The following is a 19,559-nucleotide window of genomic DNA, read 5'->3' as shown; positions in this document are numbered from 1 at the left end:
TAACGACCCCAACTATAAAACTATAATATTATTTTTCCCGCACGGTAAACACCGCAAAAAAAATAAACGAAAAACAGTGCCCGAATCACAATTTTTTGGTCACCACCCCTCCCAAAATATACAATAAAAAGTGATCAAAAAGTCGCATGTACGCCAAAATAGTACCGATAAAAACTACAACCCGTCCCGCAAAAAACAAGCCCTTACACAGCTTTTTTGACTGAAAAATAAAAAAGTTACGGCTCTCAGAATATGGTGACGCAGAAAATAAATTATTTTCTAAATAAGTTATTTTATTGCGCAAACGCTGCAAAACATAAAAAAACGTATATACATCTGGTATCGCCGTAATCGTACCGACCCGCAGAATAAAGTATAATAATCATTTATAGCCCAGGGTAAACGCCGTCAAAAATAAATAAAAATCATTGTCAGAATTGATGGTTTTTGGTCACCTGGCTTGCCGAAAAATTGAATAAAAAGTGATCAACAAAATCTCATGTACCCCAAAATGGTACCAATAAAAACGACAGCTCGTCCCGCAAAAAATATGCCCTCACACGGCTCTATTGACAGAAAAATAAAAAAGTAGTGGCTCTCGGAAAGCGGGGAGGAAAAACGAAAAAGCAAAACATGAATCAGTTCGTAAAGGGTTAATTACTTTCGAATGAAAAAACTTTTATGACCACATGTGGGGTATAGCCGTACTTGGGAGAAATTGCTTTACAAATGTTGGGGTGCATTTTCTCCTTTATCCTTTGTGAAATTGAAAAAAATCAACATTTTAGTGGAAATAATGTTGATATTAATTTTCACGGCCTAATTCTAATAAATTCTGCAAAAGACGTGTGGGGCCTAAATGCTCACTATACCCCTAGATAGATTCCTTAAGTGGTGTAGTTTCCCAAATGGGGTTACTTTTGGGGGGCTTCCACTGTTTCGGTCTCTCAGGGGCTTTGCAAATTCGACATGACACCCAAAAACTATTCCAGCTAAATTTGAGCTCCAAAAGCCAAATAGCGCTCCTTCCCTTCTAAGCCCCGGTGTGGGTCCAAACAGCAGTTTATTACCACATATGGGGTATTTACGTAATCGGGAGAAATTGTTTTACAAATGTTGCGGTGCTTTTTCTCCTTTATTCCTTGTAAAAATTAAAAATGGCTACCTTTTTTCAGAAAAAAAAGTAGATTTTTACCTTTACAGACTAATTCCAATGAATTCAGCAAAACAACTGTGGGGTCAAAATGCTAACTTTACGCCTAGAAAAATGCCCTGAGGGGTGTAGCTTCCAAAATGGGGTCACTATTGGGGGGTTTCCACGGTTTTCTTCCCTCCAGTGCATTGCAAACGCGACACGGCACTGAAAACTATTCCAGCAAAATCAGAAATCCAAAATCCAAATGGTGCTCCTTCTCTTCTGAGGCCTGCTGTGGGTCCAAACAGCAGTTTATTACCACATATGGGGTATTGCTATAATCGGAAGAAATTGCTTTACATATGTTGGGGTGTTTTTTCTACTTTATTCCTTGTAAAAATTTAACATTTCTACGTTTTTTCACAAAAAAAGTAGATTTTCACCTTCACATACTAATTCAAATAAATTTAGCAAAAAAACTGTGGGTTCAAAATGCTAACTATACCCATAGATAAATTCATTGAGGGGTATAGTTTCCAAAATGGGGTCACTTTTGGGGGGTTTCCACTGTTTTGGCAGCACAAGACCTCCTCAAACCTGACATGGTGCCTAAAATATATTCTAAAAAAAGGAGGCCCAAAATCCACTAGGTGCTCCTTTGCTTCTGAGGCCTGTGTTTCAGTCCATGACCGCGCTAGGGCCACATGTGGGGTATTTCTAAAAACTGCAGAATCTGGGCAATAAATATTGAGTTGCATTTCTTGGGTAAAACCTTCTGTGGTACAGAAAAAATGTATTAGAAATGAATTTTTGAAGAAAAATATGAAATTTGTAAATTTCACCTCTACTTTGCTTTAATTCCTGTGAAACGCCTAAAGGGCTAAAACACTTTGTGAATGCTGTTTTGAATACTTTGAGGGGTGCAGTTTTCAAAATGGGGTGACTTCTGGGGACTTTCTAATATATAAGGCCCTCAAAGCCATTTCAGAACTGAACTCGTCCCTGAAAAAATAGCCTTTTGAAATTTTCTTAAAAATATGAGAAATTGCTGCTAAAGTTCTAAGCCTTGTAACGTCCTAGAAAATTAAAAGAATGTTCAAAAAACGACGCAAACATAAAGTAGACATATGGGAAATATAAACTAGTATGTATTTTGTGTGGTATTACTATCTGTTTTACAAGTAAATACATTAAAATTTAGAAAAATGCTAATTTTTGCTAATTTTCGCTAAATCTTGGCGTTTCTTACAAATAAATATTGAATTTAACGACGAAATTTTTTCAGTATCATAAAGTACAACATGTCACGAGAAAACAATCCCAGAATCGCTTGGATAGGTAAAAGCATTCCGGAGTTATTACCACATAAAGTGACACATGTCAGATTTGCAAAAATGGGGCTGGTCCTGAAGGCCAAAACAGGCTTAGACACTAAGGGGTTAAAACAGGTGAAAACAGATTACAGCATAAAACACATCGAGGCAGATTTACTAACACTAAATTATAGACAGTCAGAAAATGTGCCAAAATTTATTATAGTGGTGCACGCTGCATGATAAATGTGGTGCCTCTTTGTGGCCTAGATTACACCAACTCATAGAGAAAGCCTGTGAGTCCTGCTCCCCTCACCGACTCAGAGAAAGCCTGAGAGTCCTGCTCCCCTCACCCACTCAGAGAAAGCCTGAGAGTCCGGCTCCCCTCACCCACTCAGAGAAAGCCTGAGAGTCCTGCTCCCCTCACCCACTCAGAGAAAGCCTGAGAGTCCTGCTCCCCTCACCCACTCAGAGAAAGCCTGAGAGTCCTGCTCCCCTCAACCACTCAGAGAAAGCCTGAGAGTCCTGCTCCCCTCACCTACTCAGAGAAAGCCTGTGAGTCCTGCTCCCCTCACCCACTCAGAGAAAGCCTGAGAGTCCTGCTCCCCTCACCCACTCAGAGAAAGCCTGAGAGTCCTGCTCCCCTCACCCACTCAGAGAAAGCCTGAGAGTCCTGCTCCCCTCACCCACTCAGAGAAAGCCTGAGAGTCCTGCTCCCCTCACCCACTCAGAGAAAGCCTGAGAGTCCTGCTCCCCTCACCCACTCAGAGAAAGCCTGAGAGTCCTGCTCCCCTCACCCACTCAGAGAAAGCCTGAGAGTCCTGCTCCCCTCACCCACTCAGAGAAAGCCTGAGAGTCCTGCTCCCCTCACCCACTCAGAGAAAGCCTGAGAGTCCTGCTCCCCTCAACCACTCAGAGAAAGCCTGAGAGTCCTGCTCCCCTCACCTACTCAGAGAAAGCCTGTGAGTCCTGCTCCCCTCACCTACTCAGAGAGAAAGCCTGTGAGTCCCGCTTCTCCACCCACACACAGTGATTGACATGTATCTTCTCGAATATCCAGCGCTGCCTCTTTGGCATTCAAATTTAATACAAGGAATCCCAGTTATATCCCAAACTATTCCCCCTCCTACTGAATGTGAAGGCAGCGCAATGACTGTACATAACGCAGCCAGGTGGAGCAGATCAGTGAACCATACTGGGGGTTGTAGTCTGACAGCAGCTGCAGAGCCACGGCTTGGAGACCACTGTTCTATAATGACGTTATTCCTGATAACATCAGTCTCAGAAAGTAAGAAACGAAGCATTACATTGTGTATTCATGTATTAGATGGACGCACAGTCATACAGAGGAAGGGACACGTTAGCAGCTCCTCACAATGGTTAAAAGAAGGGGGTCATAAGCCCCCCACCCCCGCTGACATCCACATGACCCCCGAATTACAGAGGCTTATTAGATATTACAGGGGATTTAGAGTGAAGACACAGTTCTAGCTTACTCTGGGCTGATCCATGGGCTGCACTGAAGTCCACACAACAGTCACGCAGCTACACCGGCGGCACATTGTAACAAAACCACGTAGTCAACCCCCCCCCCCCCCCCCCACACCATCGTGTCAGGAGTCAGAGGAGCAGACGTGCTGTATAACTAGCCAAAGTGTGGCAAAAAAATATATATATAAAAAAAAAAAACATCGCACCGGATGACACGTTCCACAATATAGAAAACCGCTCCAGCCGTTTATCTGTAATGGATTATGCGGTAACATTCGATAATCCGGAATTGTGCTGGAATATCAAACATGCCAAACTAACGGAAATAAAGAGACTTAAAAAGGGGTTGTCCAGTCCCTAAATATTCTTGGCCTATCCTCAGGACAGGTCATCAATAGCTGATGTGTCGGGGTCCGACTCCCGGGACCCCCGCCGATCAGCTGTTTTGAGAGGGCCGCAGCGCTCGTACGCTCGCAGCTTCCCCTTCATTTCTTCGTGCTCACTATGAATTGTAGACACGGATTTAGCAGCGATTCACAGTACTGGAGCCTTCTTCCCCCACTGAAGTGAATAGTAGAGGCTGCAATACCAGCGAATCACCACTACATCCGTGTCGACGATTCACAGTGAGCAAGAAGAAATGAACGGGAAGCAGCGCTCGTACGATAGCTGCACCCCCTTCAAAACATCTCATCAGTGGGGGTCCCAGGAGTCGGACCTCGACCCATCAGCTATTGATGGCCAATCCTGAGGATAGGCCATCAATTTTTAGGGACTGGACAACCCCTTTAAAAAAGGGTTTTCTGGGCATATATTGTTTTGGACACCTTTAATATGCAAGTCAGCGCTACTTACATACAGATCAAGGCTCCGGCAGGCAGATACGCGGCTCTGCCCCGGTCACTTTCTCAGTCACACCTTTACATTAATAGTCAGTGGTAATGACCACCTGCCCTCCACGGCTGTCGCAGAAATTGTCCTTATGGGGAATAAAGTCACGATGGTCTGTGCATTGTCACAAGCCCCCCGCGGGGCATACCGCTACATATATGGTTGCAAACGATTGTGCCAACGTCATACGCCAGCATTTCTAAGTCTAGGACCACCAACAAAGTTGTCATCAAGTCGGCGCCTGATCAGTAATACGCCACATCAGGACTCGTGTCCATAGGATTAATACAGAATGCAGCTTTGTAAACAACCAATTACAAGAATACACTAAAGCGGTCGGGTGGACACATAATCCTTCAGCTGACAACTATTTTCCCGGGCTCCCCCACAAATACATCTCAGACATCATGGGAACAGTGGGGCTGTCCTCACAGACATGAGATGGTTGGGATATTCAATCAATATCTTTTGATAAAAAAAAAAAAAATCGAATGCTTATGACCAGCTTTACGCCACTCCTGGAGCCCATCTGACATTTTTAGTGACCCGCGATAAAAATCTTCATAGAGATCAATAAGAAAAAAAAAATTTGTACGGAGCCCTGCAGGACGTTATGTACTCAGCACGGTTCGGGTGCAGCGGCCATGATGTATTAGAGCGGATACATAATTATATTATTCTCTACCCACTGAGGAAGGATCACCGCGTGGAGTACAACACAGTGACCCCGCCGTCTGCCCCATAATCCCTTGTGCGGTGTATTATATTATTATATTATTATGGGACTGCCCTATATAAACTGATAAATAGATATACTGACCTGGAGAATTCTGGTCACCAAGAGGGGATATAATGTGGGGAGGGTCCCCAGGACGCCCAGGTCTTGTCCAGCATCCAGTGATGGGGAGAGGGAGGATGATGTGGGGTCTTCTTGTTCCATCTCATCCATAATAGGAGGGGCAGCAATAAGTTCAGGGCACCTGGTAATGGTCTCCACAGAGACCAATGTAGTGTTATTAACTAGGAGGGGATGGGGCCCCCCCACTAACGAGACACGCACCCCGATAACCCCACAATCATACAAAACAGGACTGACCATCACCACCTCTATATTATACTGTCTGCGCTGTGTATAATGTACAGTCTCCCCCCTCCTGCGCTGTGTATAACGTACAGTCTCCCCTCCTGCGCTGTGTATAACGTACAGTCTCCCCTCCTGCGCTGTGTATAATGTACAGTCTCCCCTCCTGCGCCGTGTATAATGTACAGTCTCCCCTCCTGCGCCGTGTATAATGTACAGTCTCCCCTCCTGCGCTGTGTATAATGTACAGTCTCCCCTCCTGCGCTGTGTATAATGTACAGTCTCCTCTCCTGCGCTGTGTATAATGTACAGTCTCCCCTCCTGCGCTGTGTATAATGTACAGTCTCCTCTCCTGCGCTGTGTATAATGTACAGTCTCCTCTCCTGCGCTGTGTATAACGTACAGTCTCCTCTCCTGCGCTGTGTATAACGTACAGTCTCCCCTCCTGCGCTGTGTATAATGTACAGTCCCCCCTCCTGCGCTGTGTATAACGTACAGTCCCCCCTCCTGCGCTGTGTATAACGTACAGTCTCCTCTCCTGCGCTGTGTATAACGTACAGTCTCCCCTCCTGCGCTGTGTATAATGTACAGTCTCCCCTCCTGCGCTGTGTATAATGTACAGTCCCCCCTCCTGCGCTGTGTATAATGTACAGTCCCCCCTCCTGCGCTGTGTATAATGTACAGTCTCCCCTCCTGCGCTGTGTATAATGTACAGTCTCCCCTCCTGCGCAGTGTATAATGTAGTCTCCCCTCCTGCGCTGTGTATAACGTACAGTCTCCCCTCCTGCGCTGTGTATAACGTACAGTCTCCCCTCCTGCGCTGTGTATAATGTACAGTCTCCCCTCCTGCGCTGTGTATAACGTACAGTCTCCCCTCCTGCGCTGTGTATAATGTACAGTCTCCTCTCCTGCGCTGTGTATAATGTACAGTCTCCCCTCCTGCGCTGTGTATAACGTACAGTCTCCCCTCCTGCGCTGTGTATAATGTACAGTCCCCCCTCCTGCGCTGTGTATAATGTACAGTCCCCCCTCCTGCGCTGTGTATAATGTACAGTCCCCCCTCCTGCGCTGTGTATAATGTACAGTCTCCCCTCCTGCGCAGTGTATAATGTACAGTCTCCCCTCCTGCGCAGTGTATAATGTACAGTCTCCCCTCCTGCGCTGTGTATAATGTACAGTCCCCCCTCCTGCGCTGTGTATAACGTACAGTCCCCCCTCCTGCGCTGTGTATAACGTACAGTCTCCCCTCCTGCGCAGTGTATAACGTACAGTCTCCCCTCCTGCGCTGTGTATAACGTACAGTCCCCCCTCCTGCGCTGTGTATAACGTACAGTCTCCCCTCCTGCGCTGTGTATAACGTACAGTCTCCCCTCCTGCGCTGTGTATAACGTACAGTCTCCCCTCCTGCGCTGTGTATAACGTACAGTCTCCCCTCCTGCGCTGTGTATAACGTACAGTCTCCCCTCCTGCGCTGTGTATAACGTACAGTCTCCCCTCCTGCGCTGTGTATAACGTACAGTCTCCCCTCCTGCGCTGTGTATAACGTACAGTCCCCCCTCCTGCGCTGTGTATAACGTACAGTCTCCCCTCCTGCGCTGTGTATAACGTACAGTCTCCCCTCCTGCGCTGTGTATAACGTACAGTCTCCCCTCCTGCGCTGTGTATAACGTACAGTCTCCTCTCCTGCGCTGTGTATAACGTACAGTCTCCCCTCCTGCGCTGTGTATAACGTACAGTCTCCCCTCCTGCGCTGTGTATAACGTAGTCTCCCCTCCTGCGCTGTGTATAACGTACAGTCTCCCCTCCTGCGCTGTGTATAACGTACAGTCTCCCCTCCTGCGCTGTGTATAACGTACAGTCTCCCCTCCTGCGCTGTGTATAACGTACAGTCTCCCCTCCTGCGCTGTGTATAAGGTACAGTCTCCCCTCCTGCGCTGTGTATAACGTACAGTCTCCCCTCCTGCGCTGTGTATAACGTACAGTCTCCCCTCCTGCGCTGTGTATAACGTACAGTCTCCCCTCCTGCGCTGTGTATAACGTACAGTCTCCTCTCCTGCGCTGTGTATAACGTACAGTCTCCCCTCCTGCGCAGTGTATAACGTACAGTCCCCCCTCCTGCGCAGTGTATAACGTACAGTCTCCCCTCCTGCGCTGTGTATAACGTACAGTCTCCCCTCCTGCGCTGTGTATAACGTACAGTCTCCCCTCCTGCGCTGTGTATAACGTACAGTCTCCCCTCCTGCGCTGTGTATAACGTACAGTCTCCCCTCCTGCGCTGTGTATAATGTACAGTCTCCTCTCCTGCGCTGTGTATAATGTACAGTCTCCTCTCCTGCGCTGTGTATAACGTACAGTCTCCCCTCCTGCGCTGTGTATAACGTACAGTCTCCCCTCCTGCGCTGTGTATAATGTACAGTCTCCTCTCCTGCGCTGTGTATAACGTACAGTCTCCTCTCCTGCGCTGTGTATAATGTACAGTCCCCCCTCCTGCGCTGTGTATAATGTACAGTCTCCCCTCCTGCACTGTGTATAATGTACAGTCTCCCCTCCTGCGCTGTGTATAACGTACAGTCTCCCCTCCTGCGCTGTGTATAATGTACAGTCTCCTCTCCTGCGCTGTGTATAATGTACAGTCCCCCCTCCTGCGCTGTGTATAATGTACAGTCCCCCCTCCTGCGCTGTGTATAACGTACAGTCTCCCCTCCTGCGCTGTGTATAATGTACAGTCCCCCCTCCTGCGCTGTGTATAATGTACAGTCCCCCCTCCTGCGCTGTGTATAATGTACAGTCCCCCCTCCTGCGCTGTGTATAATGTACAGTCTCCCCCCTCCTGCGCTGTGTATAATGTACAGTCCCCCCTCCTGCGCTGTGTATAATGTACAGTCTCCCCCCTCCTGCGCTGTGTATAACGTACAGTCTCCCCTCCTGCGCTGTGTATAACGTACAGTCTCCCCTCCTGCGCTGTGTATAACGTACAGTCTCCTCTCCTGCGCTGTGTATAATGTACAGTCCCCCCTCCTGCGCTGTGTATAATGTACAGTCCCCCCTCCTGCGCTGTGTATAATGTACAGTCCCCCCTCCTGCGCTGTGTATAATGTACAGTCTCCTCTCCTGCGCTGTGTATAATGTACAGTCTCCCCTCCTGCGCTGTGTATAATGTACAGTCCCCTCTCCTGCGCTGTGTATAATGTACAGTCCCCCCCCCCTCCTGCGCTGTGTATAATGTACAGTCTCCCCTCCTGCGCTGTGTATAATGTACAGTCCCCCCCCTGCGCTGTGTATAATGTACAGTCTCCCCTCCTGCGCTGTGTATAACGTACAGTCTCCTCTCCTGCGCTGTGTATAATGTACAGTCTCCCCTCCTGCGCTGTGTATAATGTACAGTCTCCTCTCCTGCGCTGTGTATAATGTACAGTCTCCTCTCCTGCGCTGTGTATAATGTACAGTCCCCCCCCCCCTCCTGCGCTGTGTATAATGTACAGTCCCCTCTCCTGCGCTGTGTATAATGTACAGCCCCCTGCGCTGTGTATAATGTACAGTCTCCTCTCCTGCGCTGTGTATAATGTACAGTCTCCTCTCCTGCGCTGTGTATAATGTACAGTCCCCCCCCCCCTCCTGCGCTGTGTATAACGTACAGTCTCCCCCCTCCTGCGCTGTGTATAATGTACAGTCTCCCCCCTCCTGCGCTGTGTATAATGTACAGTCTCCCCTCCTGCGCTGTGTATAACGTACAGTCTCCTCTCCTGCGCTGTGTATAATGTACAGTCTCCCCCCTCCTGCGCTGTGTATAATGTACAGTCTCCTCTCCTGCGCTGTGTATAATGTACAGTCCCCTCTCCTGCGCTGTGTATAATGTACAGTCCCCCCCCCCTCCTGCGCTGTGTATAATGTACAGTCTCCCCTCCTGCGCTGTGTATAATGTACAGTCTCCTCTCCTGCGCTGTGTATAATGTACAGTCTCCCCTCCTGCGCTGTGTATAATGTACAGTCTCCTCTCCTGCGCTGTGTATAATGTACAGTCTCCTCTCCTGCGCTGTGTATAATGTACAGTCCCCCCCCCCCTCCTGCGCTGTGTATAATGTACAGTCCCCTCTCCTGCGCTGTGTATAATGTACAGCCCCCTGCGCTGTGTATAATGTACAGTCTCCTCTCCTGCGCTGTGTATAATGTACAGTCCCCCCCCCCTCCTGCGCTGTGTATAATGTACAGTCTCCTCTCCTGCGCTGTGTATAATGTACAGTCCCCCCTCCTGCGCTGTGTATAATGTACAGTCTCCCCCCTCCTGCGCTGTGTATAATGTACAGTCTCCCCCCTCCTGCGCTGTGTATAATGTACAGTCCCCCCCCTGCGCTGTGTATAATGTACAGTCCCCCCTCCTGCGCTGTGTATAACGTACAGTCTCCCCCCTCCTGCGCTGTGTATAATGTACAGTCTCCTCTCCTGCGCTGTGTATAATGTACAGTCTCCCCTCCTGCGCTGTGTATAATGTACAGTCCCCTCTCCTGCGCTGTGTATAATGTACAGTCCCCCCCCCCCCTCCTGCGCTGTGTATAATGTACAGTCCCCTCTCCTGCGCTGTGTATAATGTACAGCCCCCTGCGCTGTGTATAATGTACAGTCTCCCTTGCGCTGTGTATAATAAGGCACAGTCCCCCCTGCGGTGTGTATAATGCAGTCTTCCCTGCGCGGTGTATGAGGCGCACTCCTCTGTATATCACACACATGCTGTTGTCTCACCTGCCGCTTCCTCAGCTGCTCTGAACTTCGCCTCCTGTCATAATAACACGTCACCACTGACAGTCCCGGCAGAACCCGGATGAGGTGACGTCAATAGTCGGCGACAACCCGGAAGTTGGTAGGCGCGTAGATTGACTGTTATCGCCCAACAGTCCAGCTGATTAACCCCTATCAGCCCAGACACGGTAGCTGCCTCTCTAGCTGTACAGGCCGCTCTATGGTCAGCGCTGCGTCCTTATACGTAAGTTTCCCGCAGTGCACGTTGGAACTTGTAGTTTTATGTCGGCGTGCAGCCAGTGACCGCACAGGACACCTGCACACCTCCGTACAGCCGGACATCGTAAACGAGAGGATTTTTATTTATTTATTTATTTGTATTCAAGTTATAAATAATACATTTCGAAAAAAATAAAAGTAAAATTTGATTGAAATAACAGTATCAGTCTACTCCTAGAAATCTTACTCCACCGTTTCTACTCTATTAACTCCTTAAAGGGTCTGTCCACTTTAGAAACCCATTTCAATTAAAGGGGACTTCCAAGAATACAGGAGGTCCCCTTTAATAAACAGAACGACAGATAACATAATTATGCCACAACCATATGGTCACATGACATAGCCATGACTCCGCGCATACGTAACGCTCGGACACGATGGTGAAAACCGCGGCAAAGTTATCAAAGCAGCACGTTTGGCTTGATAAACTCGGCGCAACTTGCCAGACACGGAGTGGGAGATTTATCAAAACTGGAGCAAAAGAAAAATGGAGCCGTTACCCATAGCAACCAACCAGATTCCAGCTTTCATTTTTCAGCGGTAGATGAAAGCAGCAACCTGATTGGTTGCTATGGGTAATGGCTCCACTTCGCCTTTGCACCAGTGATGATACATCTCCCCCTCTGGAGGGGATTTACAAATGGCGGAGCACCGTACGGGCGCTGCGTCACACTCCTCCCTGTGGCGGGCGCTATAATCAGGACGGACGACGACACTTCTAATCAGTGTCGGAAAATCTTGATATGTCGCCTGGAGTGCGATTCTGAGGCCCCGCCCACTTCTCTGCCATTCAAACCTATTAGAAAAAGTGGCGCATAGAGGTAATAAATTCTTTCTTCAGCCAAAATGCATATTTTTTTTTAGTATATTGACACTAGAAAACCGGTAGAAACAGTTAAAAATCTGCCCCATTTTTATTTTTTTTATTTTTTATTCTTTTATTTTCGTTTTCAAAAGCGCATTCCCATTTTTTTTTAAGCGTCAGTTCACACTACGGATTTTGCTTAGCGGATCCCGCCGCAAAATCCGCCGTTTAATTATTCCTGCCGTCAGCAGGAAGATTCCTCCCATTCACTTCAATGGGAAGTTCGGGTGAAATTCGCCCAAAGATCGTGCAGGACGCTTCTATTTTCCGTCAACTGAAAAAAAAATCAGCTAGCGGGAAAAAGAAATGTCCGACTCCCATTGAAATGAATGGGAGGCGGAACTTTGCAGTGGAAATCCGCGGCGGGTTCTGCCCCAAAAATTCTGCCGTGTAAACAGGGACTTATAAGACACCGCGTGGCTGGCGTATAAATACAACCAAAAAAAATGGCGCACATCTTTAGCTAATCTGGCACAATTTTCAGTTTGTCTTAGCCACACCGCCTTTCTACAACCTTCCAGGTAAGGCCACATTCACATGACGTTTTTGCCCTACGTTTAGCGTGTCGGTATAGCTCCAGGCACACACGCTAATCGGGTCCATAGGGCTCCATTAGACCGACGGAGGCCAAAAGGAGTGTTCTTTTGGACACCGTCGGGCTGGTATACGTCGATACACCTTTTCTTTATAGGATGGAGTAGACTACGCTATTCCATACAGAAGGTATGACCATCGCGCAGTATACGGGTTTTTAACATGGAATCTATAGTTGATGGATGTTGCTGTATGGCGCACGTCACCGGCATCACTTAAATGTTTACATCATGGACTTTTGAATAGCATTTCATGACGTATACGTAAAATAGATCCCATTATAGTCTGGGTGGCGAGTGCCTAACAGCGGCATCCGTCACCCGTAGACTATAATGATATCTATTTAACGTCTACGTCATGAAAAGGGTCTAAAGTGTCCAAGATGTAGACGTGTAACATATCCCATATTAGTCTATGGGTGACGGACGCCACTGTTACGTCCTGGTGTATACACTAAACCTAGGCTAAAAAAACATGATGTGAACAGGGCCTAAGCGTAAAAAACACATAATAAATGACACATGTCCACAAATTTTTGGGGCGCAATTTGTGACAGCTCCGGTGCATTTTTTTTTTAAAAATATATTTTTTAAAATACCACCTATTGAATATAATTGGCGCTCATGTAGTGATATAGGTTCTCTGCGGCGCCACTCGGCTCTGATAACCAATGAAACACTTTTCCACCAATCAGAAGCAGTCGTTTTAGTACGGCAGACATAACCATAGACATTCATTGACTGGCGCTCACGGTCGGATCATGAATAATGTTACGTCTGCGGTCGTCCTAGAACCTGAGGCCCGGAGCTAGTTATGAATGAAGAGTCCTCCCTGCCCAATGTTTACCCGCCATCTGCAGACAATGCGAGGATTAATAATCCAGATTTACTTTCCTGTTGACTGAAACTAAAAATGTACTAATTTCATGTTAGTTAAATAAGATGACAGATGGCGGCCAGCACTCGCTGTAATACTGGTGGAGCAGCCTTGATTGAGCAGAACCACGGGAACTGTGTAATGAAAGACATGAAAAGCCTCCGGTGAGTCTGCTGGATGTGGATTGTACCTGTCGGATGTGTATAGGTGAATATCTTTATAGGGGGCCAGAGCTCTGCCTTTCTGATACAGAGCTCCAAATCCTCTGCTCCCCTTTACACAGCCGTACAGTTACATGATGAATTTCTAGCTGCCGGCAGTCACCACTAGGGGGAGCTCACTGCATAGGGATTTATACAGCTCCCATTGATCTCTACAATGAATCCATCTTTAGTACGCTCCCCCTAGTGGTGACTGTCAGCAGCAAATATTTTATAATTTGAGGATTACAGAATATCCCAGATATTTCACCCACACAAACAATCAGGAACATTTACATATATGTCACCCATACAAAGCAGCATGTATATATCCCATCAATATCATTCTCGACAACTTTTCAGGTGTTTGTACAGGATTAGAAAAACATGGCTGCTTTCTTCCAAAAATAGTGTCACTCCTGTCTACAGGTTGTGAGTGGTAGTGCAGCTTAGCCCCACTAGCTTCAGTGGAGCCGAGCTGCAATAGCAGACAAAACCTATGGACAAGGGTGGCGCTGTTTTTTCTAAGTTTTTACAACCCCTTTAAGTATCATTTTCAGGGAGAATTGAGATGCAACCTGCTCCAATATGAAAAATAAAAAAAAGCTTCTATTACCAGCAGAGTATCCCCCCACCCATAAACAGTGCCATCAGAGTTCCCCTAAAACTGAGCTAACAGAGAGCCCCCAGAAACAGTAACAGCAGTGCCTCCCAGAAAAGTGCCATCAGTGCCCCCAATAACCAGCACCAGAGTGCCCCTCCCCTCCTAAAGACAAAACGGTGTCAGCAGTGTCCCTAATAATCAATAACACCAGCAAGGGGCCCTCTCAAAAACACCACTGGCACTGCTTTATATGGAGCCTTCACACAGCCAGAGAGTTACATGATAAGTTTCCGACTGCCCACAGCCACCACTAGGGGGAGCTCACGTTACCAAGCTACCCCTTGCGGGAGACCAACTCCGCCAACAGCTGAGCCCCCCCCCTCCAAGATCAGTGTTTGATGGGGAACACATCATATACAGGAAACTTCCTTTAATACAGAATTTAATAATCCACAAACTCGGATCACAACCTATAATTAAAGAGGCTCTGTCACCAGATTTTGCAACCCCTATCTGCTATTGCAGCAGATCGGCGCTGCAATGTAGATTACAGTAACGTTTTTATTTTTAAAAAACGAGCATTTTTTGGCCAAGTTATGACCATTTTTGTAGTTATGTAAATGAGGCTTGCAAAAGTACAACTGGGCGTGTTGAAAAGTAAAAGTCCAAGTGGGCGTGTATTATGTGCGTACATCGGGGCGTGTTTACTACTTTTACTAGCTGGGCGTTCTGATGAGAAGTATCATCCACTTCTCTTCAGAACGCCCAGCTTCTGGCAGATCACGCTGTGACGTCACTCACAGGTCCTGCATCGTGTCAGACGAGCGAGGACACATCGGCACCAGAGGCTACAGATGATTCTGCAGCAGCATCAGCGTTTGCAGGTAAGTCGATGTAGCTACTTACCTGCAAATGCTGATGCTGCTGCAGAATCAGCTGTAGCCTCTGGTGCCGATGTGGCCAACACGATGCAGGACCTGTGAGTGACGTCACAGATCTGCACTGCCAGAAGCTGGGCGTTCTGAAGAGAAGTGGATGATACTTCTATACACAACGCCCAGCTAGTAAAAGTAGTAAACACGCCCCGATGTACGCACATAATACACGCCCACTTGGACTTTTACTTTTCAACACGCCCAGTTGTACTTTTGCAAGCCTCATTTGCATAAATACGAAAATGGTCATAACTTGGCCAAAAATGCTCGTTTTTTAAAAATAAAAACGTTACTGTAATCTACATTGCAGCGCCTATCTGCTGCAATAGCAGATAAGGGTTGTAAAATCTGGTGACAGAGCCTCTTTAAACTCTGTTATATACTTTACTGCAGCCATCTGATAGTCCAGAACATTTCATAATCCAGTCACTATCACATGTGGTTAATGTCAGAGGAAATCACTTCTACTGTTTTAATTGGAAGTGGAATCTACTAAACATCATCGTCTGTCTCCAACACTTGTTTTCATTGATTTCCCTTTTCGAGGGGAATTCCACTTTTAGTGACGATAGGTCAGAAGACGGCATCACCGCAAACCTAGAGGCAGGGTCTGAGATTTCTGCAGTCTGGAATCACCACGGATTTCATTGAAGCGGTGTCATATATTAGTCCTTCTCAGTAAATTAGAATATCATCAAAAGTTATTTTATTTCAGTAATTCAATTCAAAAAGTGTCTCTCCTATATTATAAAGATTCATTACATACAGAGGGATCTATTTCCAGCATTTTTTTAATTTAATGTTGATGATTATGGTAACCGTTAATGAAAACCCAAAATTTAGTGTCTCAGAAAATGAGAAAATTGGGTAAAAGTTGCAGATTGTCGTCTCCTGGTGTGACACTCTAATCAGCCAATCAACACAAAACACCTGCAAAGGTTTCCTAAGGCTTTACAATGACGGGTCTGCTGCTCAGTGTCCACAGTCCTGTTATCAGAGGAAAGTTAATTTTGCATTTCATTCGGAAATCTCGGTCCCAGAGTCTGGAGAGGAATCAGTCCAAGTTGCTTGTGGTCCAGTGTGAAGTTTCCACAGTCAGTGATGGTTTGGGGGTCGTGTCATCTGCTGGTGTTGGTCACTGTGTTATAGCAAGTCCAGAGTCAGCGCAGCGTCTAGCAGGACATTTCCCGGCACTTCATGCTTCCCTCTGCTGACCGCTATGGAGATGCGGATTTCATTTTCCAGCAGGACTTGGCAACTGCCTACACTGCCAAAAGTGCCAATACCTGGCGCCTGATTGGCCGGCAAACTCACCCGACCTAAACCCCATAGAGAATCTATAGGGTATTGTCAAGAGGAAGATGAGAAACACCAGACCCAACAATGCAGATGAGCTGAAGGCCAAAATCAAAGCAACCTGGGCTTCCAGAACACCTCAGCAGTGCCACAGGCTGATCGCCTTCATGCCACGCCGCATGGATAACACCTCAGCAGTGCCACAGGCTGATCGCCCCCATGCCATGCTGCATTGATAACACCTCAGCAGTGCCACAGGCTGATCGCCTCCATGCCACGCCGCATTGATAACACCTCAGCAGTGCCACAGGCTGATCGCCTCCATGCCACGACGCATTGATAACACCTCAGCTGTGCCACAGGCTGATCGCCTCCATGCCACGACGCATTGATAACACCTCAGCAGTGCCACAGGCTGATCGCCTCCATGCCACGCCGCATTGATAACACCTCAGCAGTGCCACAGGCTGATCGCCTCCATGCCACTCCGCATTAATAACACCTCAGCAGTGCCACAGGCTGATCACCTCCATGCCACGCCGCATTGATGCAGTAATTCATGCAAAAGGAGCCCTGACCAAGTATTGAGGGCAGATACTGTACAGACTTTCCAGGAGGCCAACAATTCGGTATTAAAAATAATTTTTGAAATTGGGCTTATATAATATTACAATTTTCTGAGATACTAAATTTTGGGTTTTCATTAAGTGCAGCTTTTTCCGGAAATAAACGTATCGGTGAACGGACTTAATAGAAAGTCTATGAGCCTGTACCCCGATACATCGGCTTTCCAGAAAAAGCCGAACAGACACGAAGCGGCTGAGCGCTCACACGAGCGCTTCAGCTGCTTCGTACTAGAGATCCAAACTTCTGACATGTCACTATGACATTTCAGAAGTTTGTCAAACGTTTAACTGTTCCCATAATCATCAACATTAAAAGAAAAAAATGCTGGAAATAGATCCCTCTCTGTGTAGTGAATCTATAGAATATGAGAGACACTTTTTGAATTGAATTACTGAAATAAATGAACTTTTTGATGATCTTCTAATTCACTGAGGAGGACGAGTGTATATACATATATAATTCACTGAGGAGGACGAGTATATGCAATAAGATACCATTAAAGGGTAACTAAACTTTTAAAAACTTTTAACATGTCAGAAGTTTTGATCGGTGGGGGATCGAGCACGGAGAACTCCACCAATCACTAAAACAAAGTGGCAGAAGCGCTATGGTGAGCATTGTCGAGTTTCGTTTCTGCTCGGCTTTCTTCGGCGCTCAATAGAAAGTCTTTGGGCCTGTAAACCGCTCGTTTGGCTTTCCCAGGAAAGCAGATCAGAAACCGAGAGGGACAGCGCTCACCCGAGCGTTCCTGCTGCTTAGTTTTAGCGATCGGTGGGGATCTCCGTGCTTGTACCTCCACCGATCCAAACTTCTCACATATCACTGTGACATGTGAAAAGTTTTTTAAAAGTTTAATTACCCTTTAAATCAATGATGCTTAGTCTTGGATATGGAGTTGCATAATATACAATAAGCACCACAAAGGCTTGGGTGCATTACAGAGCGTCACAGGCCATAGGGTATATGGACATGACATCATAGATGGAGGAGTCCCCCTGCTCAGGATCCCCTCTTTTAGGAAGATATGATCCACCTAATAGGTTGGGTATCTACACATTGCAAACCAATACAGTGAAACCATTCGTTTATGCCACAGGCTATGCCATAAATGAATGAAAGGTGCGAGTCCCATTTCTGGGACTGTCACCTATGGAGGTCCAATGACCCCCATTTACGGATTCTGTGGCCGAGCAGTCCCTATAGAGTTCAATGAAGGAAAAGAGCCAAGCGCTGCCTGCGGCCACCTCTCCACTGAACTCTATGGAGACTGCGGCCGCACAGAATCAGTAAACTGGGATTACTGGACCACCGTTTTCTCGATACATGCAGGTGCCACATATGGGACTGTAATCCATGATGCATTAATGACCTATCCACTATAATTGTCAAAGATAGGAAATGCCCTTATATCATTTTGGCATAAAACGAAAGGTGCCCTGTAGGCATTGGTCCCAGCAGTCAGACTCTCCCAGATTAGACAACATGGACATCTCAGTGAGCCATCAATATTAAAGGGGATTATATGAGATAAGAAAAACGTGGCTGTTTTTTTTCCCAGAAACAAGCGGCACTCGGATAAATTATTTACTTGAATTGGTCTATGCTGCAATACCAGACCCAGCCCACAAACAAGAGTGGCGCAGTTTCTTTGGGGGAAAAAAAAACCAGACCTTTTTTTCTAATCCTGGACAAGACCTTTAAATTTAGACCTAAGACAAACACTTGACCCGCATGTTTTTGACTTACCAGGCTGGCAACTGGAGCTAAACTTCTCTTGGCAGCAAAGAGAGCGCTGACCATTGAGGAGAACACAGACGACACGGATTCTGGTTCACCTGTCTCTATATCTTCTTCAACAGCAGTAACTGCAAGGAAGAAAAACAGAGTGTTACACATTGTACATGTATATTACACAGCCAATAGTACTTGTATATAGTGATATGGAGCATGCTGGTATAACCTGGGTATCTTCTGTATATAATTATATATGTACAGCTGGTATAAGTTATACATCTTCTTGTATATAGTGATATGGAGCATGCTGGTATAATCTGGGTATCTTCTGTATATAATTATATATGTACAGCTGGTATAAGTTATACATCTTCTTGTATATAGTGATATGGAGCATGCTGGTATAACCTGGGTATCTTCTGTATATAATTATATATGTACAGCTGGTATAAGTTATACATCTTCTTGTATATAGTGATATGGAGCATGCTGCTATAACCTGGGTATCTCCTGTATATAATTATATATGTACAGCTGGTATAAGTTATACATCTTCTTGTATATAGTGATATGGAACACGCTGGTATAACCTGGGTATCTTCTGTATATAATTATATATGTACAGCTGGTATAAGTTATACATCTTCTTGTATATAGTGATATGGAGCATGCTGGTATAACCCGGGTATCTTCTGTATATAATTATATATGTACAGCTGCTATTAGTTATACATCTTCTTGTATATAGTGATATGGGGCACGCTGGTATAACCTGGGTATCTTCTGTATATAATTATACATGTACAGCTGGTATAAGTTATACATCTTCTTGTATCTAGTGATATGGATCATGCTGGTATAACCTGGGTATCTTCTGTATATAATTATGTATGTACAGCTGGTA

At 46.2% G+C, this 19,559-nt stretch overlaps 2 protein-coding genes across 5 annotated transcripts in view; one reads left to right on the top strand and one right to left on the bottom strand.

Moving 5' to 3' along the window:
• TAF1A (TATA-box binding protein associated factor, RNA polymerase I subunit A) overlaps window positions 1–19,559 on the top strand; it is a 471,716-nt gene that overhangs the window by 374,172 nt on the left and 77,985 nt on the right. The window lies entirely within an intron of this gene.
• Window positions 1–19,559, bottom strand: part of MIA3 (MIA SH3 domain ER export factor 3) — a 94,627-nt gene that overhangs the window by 45,137 nt on the left and 29,931 nt on the right. For all 3 annotated transcript variants that reach the window (XM_075863366.1, XM_075863363.1, XM_075863365.1), the window contains exon 6: window positions 18,668–18,786. In XM_075863366.1, coding sequence (XP_075719481.1) covers window positions 18,668–18,786 — 119 coding nt within the window. The remainder of the gene's footprint in view (window positions 1–18,667; window positions 18,787–19,559) is intronic.

Source organism: Rhinoderma darwinii, chromosome 4 (assembly GCF_050947455.1).
Source record: "Rhinoderma darwinii isolate aRhiDar2 chromosome 4, aRhiDar2.hap1, whole genome shotgun sequence".
Lineage (NCBI taxonomy): Eukaryota > Metazoa > Chordata > Amphibia > Anura > Rhinodermatidae > Rhinoderma > Rhinoderma darwinii.
The sequence above is the reverse complement of the archived record's forward strand: the minus strand, read 5'-3'. Positions and strand labels throughout refer to the sequence as shown.